The following is a 15,385-nucleotide window of genomic DNA, read 5'->3' as shown; positions in this document are numbered from 1 at the left end:
GGAATGCCATTGTAGTTGACATGAAATATTAATGAAATCCATGATACAGGTTCTTAATAGCAGGCTCCCATCAGATATCACATACTGTACCTATATGGCAGCTTCTAAGTGAGGTCCACAATACCAAGGTAATATTCAACATGCCTATATGTCAAATTCTAAATCCCATCCTACAATCATATAGGCCCACACTACCAAAGTAAAATTAAATCACTTTTTTAGTGTTCAACATGGATCATTACTTCTATGTCCATCCACATTACTATAATAAATGCCTTTGATAAATATAACAGTTAAAATATATAGAAAATGTACAAAATTGGAGAAAGCTGAAACCTGAAACAGCTGACAGGCTCCTCCTAGTTCACAGTTTATTATTTTTTGAACTTCGCAATGTTTTTCTCAATGGATTATAATGATAATAACAGAGTTTTATTCCTGCATCTTTGGTGTTGGTGTCGTGTTTGGTAACTGTTATATATGCATTACATTGCATTTTAGCCAATTTATGCCAACTTCATGAGATAAGTAACAAAACTATTTTAATGCATTGGTGTAGTGTTACACATATTTACTTGGCTTGAATTTTTTTATATCAAAGACTATTTGGTATATTTCTTGCCCACATTGTGTACAATTGTTGCAAATTATATCTAATCTGTTTTTATTTTCTGTTTGCAACCGTGCTTTCTGTTCTAGCAGAAACAAAGACCATAAACAAAATATACTGGAGATGTTCATTGACATCTATGGAAACATCCAGAAATGTTCATTGACATCTAGGAAATACTTCAAGGCATACTCTATGACCTGTGCAGAGATCGTTATGCGGGGAAGAGATGTAAACTGTGATAATCAATACAGATGAGCGAACACTAAAATGTTCAAGGTTCAAAATTCGATTCGAACAGCCGCTCACTGTTCGAGTGTTCGAACGGGTTTCGAACCCCATTATAGTCTATGGGGAACATATACTCGTTAAGGGGGAAACCCAAATCCGTGTCTGGAGGGTCACCAAGTCCACTATGACACCCCAGGAAATGATACCAACACCCTGGAATGACACTGGGACAGCAGGGGAAGCATGTCTGGGGGCATAAAAGTCACTTTATTTCATGGAAATCCCTGTCAGCTTGCGATTTTCGCAAGCTAACTTTTCCCCATAGGAATGCATTGGCCAGCGCTGATTGGCCAGAGTACGGAATTCGACCAATCAGCGCTGGCTCTGCTGGAGGAGGCGGAGTCTAAGATCGCTCCACACCAGTCTCCATTCAGGTCCGACCTTAGACTCCGCCTCCTCCGGTAGAGCCAGCGCTGATTGGCCGAAGGCTGGCCAATGCATTCCTATGGGAATGCAGAGACTTAGCAGTGCTGAGCCAGTTCTGCTCAACTACACCGTGTGCCGGTCAGCCCATCTGATATAGCAGAGCCGAGTGTGCACACTCGGCTCTGCTACATCAGATGTAGCAGAGCCGAGGGTGCACTAGAACCCCTGTGCAAACTCAGCTCACGCTAATAGAATGCATTGGCCAGCGCTGATTGGCCAATGCATTCTATTAGCCCGATGAAGTAGAGCTGAATGTGTGTGCTAAGCACACACATTCAGCTCTACTTCATCAGGCTAATAGAATGCATTGGCCAGCGCTGATTGGCCAGAGTACAGTCTCCATTCAGGTCCGACCTTAGACTCCGCCTCCTCCGGCAGAGCGAGCGCTGATTGGTCGAACCCTTATGCACACTCGGCTCTGCTACATCAGATGTAGCAGAGCCGAGGGTGCACTAGAACCCTTATGCACACTCGGCTCTGCTACATCTGATGGGCTGAACGGCACACTTAGTGGTAAGTGTGAAAACTGCAGGAATTTAGAATAGTTTCTATAAATTTATATAGTGACATGGTAAATTAAAAATTATTTACAAAAATGTTTAACAAGCAAACACAAATTAAGCAATAAATCATTTTATCATGACACATTCCCTTACGGTTAGCAGTTGCCTCATTGAAAGGGAATATACCATTAATCATATTTATCCTCTATCTATAGAAGAGAGGATTAATTGCTGATCGGTGGAGACTGACAACTGATTCCCCATCAATCTCGAGAATGGGGTATTTTACCCTGGCTGTGAAGGCAGTCATGGGAAATTGAGCCAAAATTCTAGGATGATTCAGGTGCACCCTGCTCCTCCTCACTTCAATAGGAGCACTGGAGATAGCTGATGTGAGCACTCCAATATCTACAGCACTCCCATTGACTGCTTTTTCCATGACTGCGTTGACAGGGGAGGGTAAAGCACCCCGAATCTTGGGATCAGTGGGGTCTTCGTAGTCAGACCGAATGATCAGCAATTTATACATTATCCTATGGATGTAGGGTAAATATGCTTCATGGAATAACCCCTTTAACAAAGCAGCAGACTGAAGAAGTAATGACCAATGCTAAAGGCTTGAAAGTATATTTGAGAGGCTTACAAAGCTTTAATTAAATTCCATAAACATAGATGTCTTCAAATATATTGTGTATTCAGCAGCTCTGCTCTAGCCAGAGATTAAAAAAAAAACATGAAGATAGTATATAAGTGACCCCACCATAGCCTAGGAAGCAGTGCACAACCATCATCATCTGTACTTTCTTCACTTCATGTGCTCCCCAATTATTAAGTGGAGAACTTTAAAGGAACTGATATCTGGAGAAGCAACTGATTCAGCGTATGTCGGGGGCAGTGTCCTAAGGATTGTTACTGATGATATTCTATTTTTCCTTTATTCAATCCAATATATTAGGAGACTCAGACAAATGGAATCCTTGTACCATACAAAATATTACATGCTAGAATAAGCATATAGCTTTATTATGGACAATAACAGAAGCCACTTCATAGCTCATAATAAACCAAATATTAACCACAAATTACTCTAACCTGTAATACTAGTACTTAGTAATATCTCCAATCCAAGTAATAACCTTTTTATCATCTACACAATTTTCCATAAAAATGTATGAAGAAAGAGATGGAAAAAGAACAGATAACATTTTGAAAGAACAATGGAGCAGATTTCCTAATCCTAAAATTTAGACCGTGTCATCATAGACAGTCTTAAAATCCACCAGATTTATCACAGTGATGTGGATGATAAATATGGTATAGCATTAGACTGCCTATTCTACGTTTATGCCACTTAGCTGTTCATTTTCCCCAAAATGTTGGTGCATGTTTGGTGCACTATATTAATTCACAACCCCCTTTTGGTCAATTTACCCCCTTTCCGTTCAAAAAATGTATAAAGCACATATGAATCTGGAACACAGCACGTAGACAAGTTTTTTGTTGTATAATAGGCTAGAATTCAGCCATTTTTGAATTATGGTTATGTTGGTTCTCCATGGGATAAGTTATAAACCGCTATAGTACAATATCATTTTCATCTCTTGATATTTTAGTTTTTGTCTTTGTCAGTATGTCTGTATGAACATATTTCTCCCATATCTGTGACAGTGACTATACAAAATGATGCTTTAATTTACTTTCTATTGCAGAGTTTCAATTGCCGGATAATGTTCCCAGAAGACATTTCTTTTTGTATTCTTTTATCACAACATATAGGCACACATTTCCCTTGATGGTCTAAGAGAGAATGTAATACAATGGTTTTAGCAGATCTCCTTAGGGATATCTGGTGAAAGCATGTCTAGGGAATAGTGACCATATTCCCATTCACATGGAAACTAAGTGAATTCATGTTTGCTTACAAGTTCATCAATTATTCTAAAAATGCGGTGGTCTACAGGTCTCTGAGGAATGATTTCCAAACTGTTGTTATATGTCTACAGTCTGGCAGACAGAGATCTTGTGCAAACACACAGATGGCAGACTAAACCTAATACTTAAAACTAAAAACAGAATATGATAAAATAGTAGATAAAAAAAATTGATATGAGATGGATAGATAGATAGATAGATAGATAGATAGATAGATAGATAGATAGATAGAAAGTCAGACACGACCGCAGTAAAATAAACCTACACCGTTACATATTGCTATGGCTGCAATATAGACAAACACAAAAAATGCAGCAGCACTCTGTAGATTGCCCTAAGATGTATGCAAGCCTTAAAGAGGTTGTCCATATATATATATATATATATATATATATATATATATATATATATATATATATATATATATCCGGTGTCTTGTTTTACAGGAGGTGCTTGCTGGCTGTGTCGTCCCATGTCCCTTTCCTTAGGCTACTGATTGGCCTTGGCAGTCACATGACTGCTGAAGTCAATCAGCGGCCTCAGCAGTCTAAGTGGCCAGGAGTAGTGGTCACATGCTTTGGGGACTTCCATAGAAAGAAAACACAGGAGCAGCAGAAATGGACTCGCTGGGAGGGGGACAGGTATGGGATATATATATATATTATATATATATTTCTTTATTTTTTTATTTTATTTTTTTTTTCACCTTCCCTGGCCTAAAATAAAATTAAAAAATTATCCTGAAAAACCCTTTCAAGTATATCAAGTTTGACCTGCATTACTGCTAGCGTATGTATGTAAATGTAATGTTGATCAAACTGTGAGAGCACTTCTGCTTTAACAAGGCGATCAAATGCAGATGGAAATCTTCACTAGACAGATATACCTCCCTTTGGTCTGGATTGAGGCCTTCATATATACTTATTAACCTGTACGTTAATGCTTGGTGACTTTTTTCATATTTTCCTTCCCCGTTTTAATTTTTCTATGAACATAGATACATGAGAGCTTATTCTTTGCATGATGAGTTGTACTTACATTTGGCACCATTTTGAATTACATATAATGTTGTAAATAGCTTTTATTACATTTTTGAGAGTCCATGTGAAAAACATGTGAAAAACACATGTGAAAAACACAAAATTCTATCATCATTTTTTGCATTTTCTTTTCATGGTATTCACTCTGCATTAAAAATGATATGTCAACTTTGTCCAGTGGGTCATTACGATGATGGTAATAACATATTTATATTAGTTTTATTTACCAATTTTACAAATAAAATGTCATTTATACAAAATGAACAGATTTCCTGGGGTCAGTGTATTCTGTCTACTAGAACTTTTATACTGTTTTATTGATGGAAATATGTAAGGGCTCTTTATTTGCAGGGCAAATTCTACTTTTTATTGGTAGCAGTGTTTGGTATGTATGATATTTAATCTTTTTTTTCTTGCTATTTTTGGGGGAAGCAAGGTGACAAAGAAATGTTATTTTGTGCATTGCAGTATATTTTTTACAGCATTCACCATATGGGATAAATAATAATATTTTGGATAGTGGGAACTTATATGCACATGGTGATGTCTTACATGCTTGTTTATTTTTATGTTTACATTGTGTTTTTTAAATTTAAAGATATTTTTAACTTGTTATTATTTGTTTACTTTTTATTATTTATTTTGAACTTTTCAAACTTTTATTTTTCCTTTTTCCATGTTCCACAAGGAGGGGACTTGAACCTGGGATCTCTCACAGTATTGCAGCACATCGCACATAGTTTCCCTATTTGTAATGTGCATAGGCAGTCAGGAGCCTGTTGCTCAGCCTCCTGGCTGCTATGGCAACCCCTCGAACCCCGCATTCTTATTGCAGGGGATTTTACGGGAGGTGGGGGGGAATCTTCTGGCTTCTTCTGTACCCCGGCTGTGTAACACAATCGAGAGCTTGAAGTACTGCCGCAGACACAGCTCCTGTGCCGAAGGCATTATAGCACCATACCATTAATTAACCAATAATAGTACAGCAGAGAGTGTGAAGGGGAGGAGTGCAAGTCCAACATGCAGAAAGCCACAAGGCTAATATGCCCAATGCAAAAGAAAAAAGTCAGACAGCACTTGCACAGCAAAATAAATGTATACAAGTGTAATATGCAATGCAAATTTTTTGTGAATCTGTATTGCAGCCAGAGAAGCATGGATTTACCCAGCCTGAGATGCCTACAAAAAATTCTGTAGTCTGTTTTTATTGTATCCATAACAATTCTAATCAAGATAATTTATCAAATCCAAAGTTTTGTCAGAAAACTATGCTCTCTCTGTAATAAGCCAGATTTTTACTGAGCTATACAATCTTCGGATATGCAAGATATGCAATTGCACAGGGCTGTTGTCAACAGCCACCTAATAATGATATAGCGTAGTACACTGGCACAAGCCCCTGTGCTCTCACCATACTGTATATAATCAGATGAGCTCACTATTAATCACAGATGCCTTCAGTACATTAGCTGCTTAGCTCTGCTCATCATACGGTCTTGCAATGGGGTGATGAGTGATGATGTCATGAGCCAGAAGCAGATAATAACTCCCACTGCTTTAAATAGGTGCCCCCTGACTGCCAAAACTGCAAAATATGTCAGAAACAGTACACATTCTCTGGGGTAAAATAAGAAGAAGCTTGCTTTCTTAAATAATATTACTTTACTTGGTCAGTTATTTAATTTTTTTCTACGACATTTGTTTAGATAAGATCATTTTCTAGCATTATTTATGCACTGACAAATCTTTATCTATAAATAAATTGTACAATTCATACGAATTGTATGAGTATTCATATGCCAGTGTTGACAACTTGCACCAATACAAGGTATTAATAATTAATGCAACATAGCTAAGAAGCACTTATAAGCAAGGTGCTTAAAAATTACATATGAAAAAAGATTTTAACTTTTTCTTAGTATGAATGGATAGAAATTTAGCCCAAAAAATAAGCATTACATAAAATAATTCTAAAATCCAATTCTGCTATGCATTTAAGAACTAAAAATATTTTAGCCGTAATTCATTAAAAACAGGTTTCGGAAAGAAATTCAATTGAGTTGACTAACTCCTAACTCATAGATGTTAATGATATAATTACACATGGATAGATCTGTAAGGGTGTGTAAGAGCCCACAAACATAGGCCAACCAGCAATCTAACCATGGGGAACAGACAATCCAATAAACTTCCGTTCCTAACGACATCATCCCAAAACAGGTTTACATTTGTCAGCAGCAAATTTCCCTATTTACACTGGGCAATGTTGTGCTGAAAAACAAGGATCTTTCATACTGTATAAAAGATGTGACCATTAGCACCCTTGCGCCAATTATCAGTAACTGCCATTCCTACGAACAATAGTTTCGATAATTTTTGCTATAAGTGATACGTGTTAAATGTCTGTAAGAGAAAATATCCAAAGTATGCCTGTATCTCAGCAGTCATGAAACATCTGCCAAGGTGTTTCAAGGATCAGAAGAAATGGACCAAAAAAGGTGGTGACATCCAGAGGTTTCATGGTGCTCAGCATAATGTAACCTACAATGAATTGTGACTGGTTTGATATCCAGTTTGCTGGTGACAGATTCCCTCTAAAATTCTTCTTTTGTGTCAACTATTTTTGATATTACAGTCCCAAGTTAGAACCATAAGCCATGTAATTAATTATATACTGAACTGGGGTAATAAGAGAGACATTACAAGTACCAGAGTGTCACCTGGCTGTTCTCTAAACCCAACAGTGCTTAATATATCCCAAACATAGGCTTACTTACTTGCCAAACCACCAGAAAAAACAGGGGACTCATGAACAGATTTAGACTTTAAGCAGCTCCCACCAAAATTGACATAATCTGACAACTAATATGTATCTACAGAGAAAGAGATATAGACTAAATAAATTCCTAATCACTCTCTCGGGTGCTAAGATTACTTGATACTGTTTTAATATTAAATTCTATGTAACAAGCTGATTCTATGTTTACACTTGCGCCACTCTCCATTGTTGGAGAATCAGAACAACAGACACATGGACTTCTAAAATAGTGTACGCGAATGATGCCCAACGGACCCCATTAACTATAATGGGTATCCATCTAATGTCTGCTCTTTTAAACTGTATCCGTCAGTTGATGATTTTTGGAGCATAATGTGCTCAGTTATGTCTGACATTCCCATAGACAGTAAATAGAGCAGCAGTGCACATTCCTGGCCTACTCCATTTGGATAGAATCATGGGACCTCCATTCTCTGTGGATAGGGGATCACATTAAAGCCTGGGCGGAGACGCTGCGGGAAAAATACCAGTGCAGGCAAAGTGGATGGGATTCATGCGAATCCCATCCTCACTTTGCGGAAAAGATAGCAGCTCGCTCACGCTGCAATTTGCAAAGCCGTAGCGGCTTTGCAAATCGCAGCATGTCAATTATATCTACGGAAACGCCAGCGGCTTTCCCGTAGATATAATGTTAAGAGAAAGTCCGCAGAGGAAAACTCTGTGAACTTTCTCTTAAAAGCGCTGCAGAAAGAACCACAATGCATTAACGCAGCGGTTCTTCCCGCAGCGCTTTAGTGCTGCGGATACGGCCCATGGGGCCTTAGCCTTAGGAGGTTAATTCTATCAGCACACCATTTAATATCTCTCCAGAAAAAAAGACACGCGTTGACCTATTTTACGTCCTGAGATTAGATTTATCCACAACTCTATATTTCCATGGTATGTTGTCTTAAAATTATTCTCTTACTAACTACTGAACATTATTTATGTACAAGATTAACTAAAGTAATCATCAAACTTGAATCACACATGGATATTCTACACATATGTAACAGATCTTATATAATACATACAGCAAATCTATACTTGTCACCAGACTCTGCAAGCTCTTACAGCAGCTGAGCAGAACTATGGTTCCTTATAGAGAACTCTTGTTACATTACAGATTACCGCATTCCCATGGAAAACCATCCTACCCAAAGTGCTGCTATTCTCTTACGAGCCAGATTTCTTTTAAAGTGCACATCAATGGCATCTAACTTCAGACTCTTGCAATAAATAAGCAATGGATTAAAAAATATATTCCATCACTTTTATTTTTATGGATTTATTGGCCAATCTGGATGAAATTAAGACACTCAGACTGTTCTGTGCTGAAGAAAACCAGATGTCCCATTTGAGAGCTATATAAATATCCCAATACATTTAACGTGTGAACCATGAAAAACCAACAAAGCCATTTTTCCCTCAGTAATATCAGCCAAAAACAGCGGAGCATTAGCAAAGACACTGTTTATCAGCCTTGATGGCAAACTAAGACATCCAGGTTTACTTACGTGAGAACATAATTTACACTGACAATGCAATGGGGTCTGGAGGATCGGCTGTTGTGAACAATTGTAGCATAGCTTTGTACCCACACCCAACCGCCATGTTTGGCCAGGAACCGATAATACTTAGTGGTAACTTGACCTTTCACCAGCACTGTAAAGAAAAACATAAAGACAGCATATGTTGATATATCATTTTATATTGTATTATCAATCATGGAAACTGAAGCTTTTATCTTTTATTTCACATTACTTAAAGCAGATCTGCTAGAAGTCATTTGTACAGTACATGGGCCTTGACTGTATAGAAAACTGTTCAATGCGGTGTTGGAATAGGACATCTTGGGCCTACAAGCGGAAATGTTTCTAGGGACCACCCTACAACTATGCAGAACATGTGCACATCCATTTAGCATTGCATCCTAATATTTGTTGATATCATAGACTTAGATTTAGACTTCTAAAAGAAATAACAGAGGAACAGAATAACACAGAATTACAAGAAAAGAGTTCCTTTTCATGGAGAATGCAAGTATTTAGTAAAACAGATGTGTTAATAGAGCTGATGGGTCCACCTCATACACCAGCCACAGTGTCTAGAGTGTAGCACAGCCACCAATCCATGTCCTTGTGCTGTTTCTCTGCAGGTTATTATGTAGTGCAGCAACTAGCTTGCTAAGTAAAATACATCCCTTCCACCTTATTCAAAAAAGTTAAGTTTCTCCAGGCAGAATAACCTGCAAGTAGTGGAGTTGTTATTGTTCTTGTTCTGCAAGTGTCTTTCCCCTGTGTAAATAAGTTGAGCCTGTGCTTAAATTGATGTGGGTGGTATCTCTATAAAGATGTTGGCTCCCAGAAGTAAGGGATTGATATCTCAGAGAACGTGCACCTCTGTGAACTGAGCACTAGACATGGATATATTTTCTGTAGACAACATCTTTACACAGTACATAGAGTATTATGTAGACATACCTTGTTAACAAACAGTTCTGTATGTGTATTGTGGGGGAAGCAGGGCTCAGGGACTAATCTGCTGCAACCAGATGCCAGGTTCTATTATAACAGACAACCCCTCTAAGACTGCGCTTAGTTAGCGCTTGGGGATTCTGTTCCGCACGCCACTTGAAAATCAGTATTGTGGTCAAATTGACCAACATTGTGGAACAACTTATTATTACATATGGTGCATTTTATGACTTCTCTTAGCCACAATCCTTTTCTAGCCATTTGTGAAAACTGTATAGTAAGGGGTAAATAGTGTTTGAAACATTAACCACATCTGACACATTGCAGGAACCACATTTTATTGGTGCAAACTGAGCCACAAAGCTGGTACTTTAGTAAATATATCCCCAATATATTTAGATATGGGTCAGTGAAAAGGCCATGTACAATCTCTGCATAAACTATATTCACAGAAAATTCCTGAATTAGTAAAATGATTTTGATAATGTCCATGTGAACACAGTTTCAATGAAAATTATAGAATATATATTAATACATTGATTATACTGAAATAAGAGCCTGGATGTCCAGTATGTACAGCAATGGCAAATGAAAAAAGTTTTAACTTCGTCCCGACTTTCCCTTTGTTACTTTTGTTATTTTTGTTACTGTTTTGTTACACAGTTATTCACAGAACAAAAGCCATTGAAATCCAACTAATGGAAAGAGACAATGTTGGACACAAAGGGGGTGTAACCAAAGTGTGTAAGGGAGTTGACAACACAAGAACAGCCATAGTAAGCAGACACGCCTGAGTGACAATTATCCTCATGAAATCCTACTAAAGAAAAGTATACAGACAGTCTATGAATGCAAAGATAAGTATGTGTGTATGCAGGCAAATGTGAGCGTGCATCAGTGCAATGTGGTTAATACCAGTACAAATATTAGCTTTTTCATCCTACAATGCAGCAACTTGTGCTCATAAATATTTTAATAGTAACTGCAAGTTATGCCTAGTTCACATCTGCGTTTGGTAATCCATTCGGGGAGTCCACATGGGGACCTCCCCTGAACAGAATACCAAACGCATTGGCAAGCGGAAACCTTAATCCTTAAACATGGATCTATTAGACTATAATGGGGTCTGTGTGCTCTCCACACGGTGTCCGCACGAATAATGCCGACAGAAAAGTACTTTGTGATCTACTTTCATGTCCACATGACTCGTGCAGGCAGCTCGCAAAAAGCACATGGACCCCATTATAGGCTATGGGGTCCGTATGCTTTCACTGCAATCATCTTGCCAATGCATTTGGCAGTCTGTTCAGGGGGTCCCCATGTGGATTTCCTGAACAGATTACGAAACACAGATGTGAACCAGGCATTAGATTGATGTAATAAAGCAGCACATTTAGATATATCTCCCAACTTTCAAAAGGACTGAAAGAGGGACACAATGTGTGGTGTACTATGGACACTGCTGTGAATTTAGCCCCACCCACTTCAAATATGACTCCATCCTTTCCCATGCATTTCACTTTGTACCTCTATATAATATAAGCCCCTACAGTCATGCTGACATGGTATACATCCACATTATAATGTCTAGTTCTAGTTGCTCCCCCCAGTAAAATTTCCTCTTTTGGTGTGCACACAGTATAATATTCCCCTTCAACTGCCTCACACAGTTTAATGTTTTCCCCCAGCAGCCCACAGTATAAAGTCCCTCTCCTGGTGCACCCACAATTTAATGTCCCAGCTGCCCCATAGTTTAATGTTTCCCTGTAGCTGTGCCACTATATAATATCCCCCTCCAGTTGACCCAGTATAACGTATAATCTGGTGCCCACTCTGTATCAAACAAACATAAAAAAAAATACTCCTTTCACCCTATTCCCCTGCTGTTCACCTCTTCCATCTGTAGTATGGGGGTCTTCAAAGAGCAGAAGGTGTGATGTAATTGATGTCACTACATCGCGCCAACTGCTCCCGGAGCAGACACATGGGCTGAATAGTTAAGCAGACAGCTACCTGCTTCACCATTGTATTCCACTCATCTGTGTCATACCTCCAGGTGTCCAGGACAGTGGGAAAACTCCCTGAATCTGTGATTGTCCCAATGAATTTGGAACAGTTGGGAGGTATGTATTTAGAGCTGGACTTTCCTTTTGCAGTCTATTCTACAACACTGACAGTTGCATCTGTCAATCCTCATACCATTTGCAAATAGGCGCTCATAGATCCTGCTGGAGAAAATGTGTAGAGAATACCATTGTGTTCATCATCACAATAAGAATTTGTAACATACTCTCAGACATTGATGTTTTTTTCAGTGAGGAAACTGTTTAACATGGACTTAAATCTAAATGATATTAAATGTCAGTAAGGTTATACTTTATAAAATATAATATAAGTAAGGACCATACAGCAAAACTGTACACTTATTAAACTATACTATCCAGTCTCAACAAATAAAAAAAGTAGTATACAGACAGAAGGAACCCCCAATTAACCAATTAGCAATGAGCAAAGGCTAATACTAAATGATAACCTTAGAAAGTGGGTAATAAATAAACACAGTCCTTACATAAATGATGAGCACATCGCAGGTGAAATGTGTCACATCCATGAACGTGATGATACAATGTCTTCTCGATAAGATCTTGAGGTTCATATCCAGTTAACTCTGCAACTCTGGAGAGCAAATACATAGTGAGAAGAATGTTCCAAACTCACTTCAGTAGCTTTTTATATCGATATTTTTACTTCCTAGATTTCGACTCTTTACAATGACACAACCAGTTTACAGTATGTTAGAATGAAAATGATGCATCATGGAAATCTCTATACAATAATAATGTAGAATAGAATAATAGACCTACTTAAATATGCTATTCTGAATAGTCAAAAATAATTTTCTATAACACATATAGTTCCATTAAATATACTTATTTATGACAAACCTACCTGGAATCTAGAAATATAAGTTTCATATCCAGACTGGCTCTGAACATGAACATATTGCTATGTAGTTTGATTTCCGTGACTGCACTGGGAGGGAGAGAATGACCAACAGCAACCAAGCCTACATTTTGGTAACAGCCATCAAATGGAGACATATCCAGGCTATATTGCCTGATCTTGAGATACCCACTGCAATGGATGACCTGCAAGACATACAAATGATAAACTCATGTTACTTCTTATGTGAAAAATTACTTCCATTTGTATCTGTTATATTAATGTTCACATAGCTCAAATTCATAAAAGTTTAGAGATAACTTTGTAAAGGATCCCATACATACAGTGTCTACCAATAAGTATATGGACACCCATACAAATGAATATATCTGCGGTCGTGATGTATATCACGCCTTCCGCCATTAAATAGGAGACAGCATTGGTATTAGTGCATTGGCATTAGTCGCATGCAAGATGCCACAAAGTGCAGAGTTGTCTGATTTCGAGAAAAGGGTAATTGGGGGAATCACAGAAATGGTCAATCCTTAAGGGACATAGCAAGCGACCTGAATTAGCTAAAATCGATAGTGGCTTATGTGATCATGAATTGGAAGATGAATGGTGATTGTTGGAATGTGCCTGGAGTCAGCAGACCCCCGAAACTGGGAGATAGAGGCCGACGGGTGCTAGCCAGAAAAATTCAGAAGAACCACACCCAACTGATGGCTCACACCAGCAGTTTCAACAGGCATCCAGGAGTATTGTGTTGATCAATACCATCCGTAAGGAAGCATCTTCTGGGTTCTACCAACTATTGAATATGAATAAATGTTGCTTTTCTTTTCTACCACAGGTGTCAAATACTGATTGGTAGACAGTATATATGATAAAAGTCAGTTGAACCCACCAGATTTGGGTGTGCACATTTTTTTTTACCACTAGATTATGCAAGGAGAAATTAACATTGGGCATCACCAGTTTCAACATACCCAATCTTTTACTTCCTCTCAAGGAAGGTAAGCTGCCAGCAGAGATGTCTAGCAGAAGTTTACTTCCCTCTACCCATTAATAATCCATGCACCATCAGTGAAAGAGAGCATGCATGTTTATGGGGATCAGGAGTAAAGTGGTCAGCCAAACAAGAAATTGGCCTCAGCTACCATAGTATTATAATCATCTTAATAGTAAATGCTGATGTTTACACCTAATATCCAATAAAGAGGCTATGGGCACTAAATTGATACCTAATAGATTATTTTAACTGCATGTTCACAAACTAATAGCCATTTTCAAGACTTGTACAGTTAAAGTGATTTTCCAGGATTTTTCTCCATCTTCATGCATGACATCTACTAAGTAGTAGCTATGGTGCATGGTATTGCACAATTGTCCCTTCAAATGAATGAAAGGAGGTTGTGGTATACTACACCGCCACTACTATGGGCAGCTAGACACTGAAGAGGATGCAGAGCTCAAAAGTACTACAACGCCTTCAAACAGCTGGTCAAGAGTCCCAAGAGTCCATCCCATCAATCTGATATTAATGGCCTATCACAATGATAAGTCATCAATATCCGGATCTTGGAAAAGCAATTCAAACTTTCTTTAAAAAATTCAGAAATAAAGATAAAATAAAAATGTTTGGCTTTTCCATTGTTTAGAGTTTCCTACCTTATACCCCCCACATGTTAGACCTGCATTCCTCTTTGCTAGCACGCATTTCATCCGCAGGAAGAAAGAACGTTCAATTTCGTATTCTGCAAGACAAGTGAAGTAATATTAACATCCTGATTTCTCTAAATACGTGAAAGACTTCAGAGCCTCCATATACCCACAGTGAAGACAGGTAGTGATTTACCCTGGACAAAGTGGGAGTGATATGGTTGGTGAGCTGTAAGTACTGCAGTCATCTCATCATGATCAGCAGGGTGAATGTACTCATAGATGCTATTTCCAGTCAATTCTACCTACAAGAACAGAAGATTTCAGTATCATCAATGTAATTTAATACCCATTAAGAAATTGCAAAATACATTCTATTTTCTGAAGATACAGATGGCCACTGTCAACAACTACAATTGTAAATGTAACTGGATTCCCACCAGATCTGGAAATATTGACATAGTGTATGCATGAATCTAATCTACCAATATCATTTGCTGATAAGATTCTCTCATTAACACCTGTAAGTGGGAGTATTGGTACAAGCACAAACAGTGACTTGTAATCTTACCTGTGATAAGCCCAGATGCACTGAAGCAGTCTCAGAGATATACATGATTTTCCCATCAGGTGCCACCACAAAGATGAAACCATCTAAGGTCTAAGCGAGAGAAAGGAAAATA

General features: G+C 38.2%; 1 protein-coding gene across 1 annotated transcript in view; it reads right to left on the bottom strand.

The window, feature by feature from the left end:
* Positions 1 to 15,385, bottom strand: part of SIM1 (SIM bHLH transcription factor 1) — a 72,892-nt gene that overhangs the window by 26,832 nt on the left and 30,675 nt on the right. The window contains exons 3-8 of the mRNA XM_075268138.1: positions 15,274 to 15,363; positions 14,899 to 15,007; positions 14,712 to 14,797; positions 13,047 to 13,246; positions 12,667 to 12,773; positions 9,138 to 9,285 (exon numbers count right to left, since the gene is read on the bottom strand). Coding sequence (XP_075124239.1) covers positions 9,138 to 9,285; positions 12,667 to 12,773; positions 13,047 to 13,246; positions 14,712 to 14,797; positions 14,899 to 15,007; positions 15,274 to 15,363 — 740 coding nt within the window. The remainder of the gene's footprint in view (positions 1 to 9,137; positions 9,286 to 12,666; positions 12,774 to 13,046; positions 13,247 to 14,711; positions 14,798 to 14,898; positions 15,008 to 15,273; positions 15,364 to 15,385) is intronic.

This window comes from Leptodactylus fuscus, chromosome 3, assembly GCF_031893055.1.
Source record: "Leptodactylus fuscus isolate aLepFus1 chromosome 3, aLepFus1.hap2, whole genome shotgun sequence".
Lineage (NCBI taxonomy): Eukaryota > Metazoa > Chordata > Amphibia > Anura > Leptodactylidae > Leptodactylus > Leptodactylus fuscus.
The sequence above is the reverse complement of the archived record's forward strand: the minus strand, read 5'-3'. Positions and strand labels throughout refer to the sequence as shown.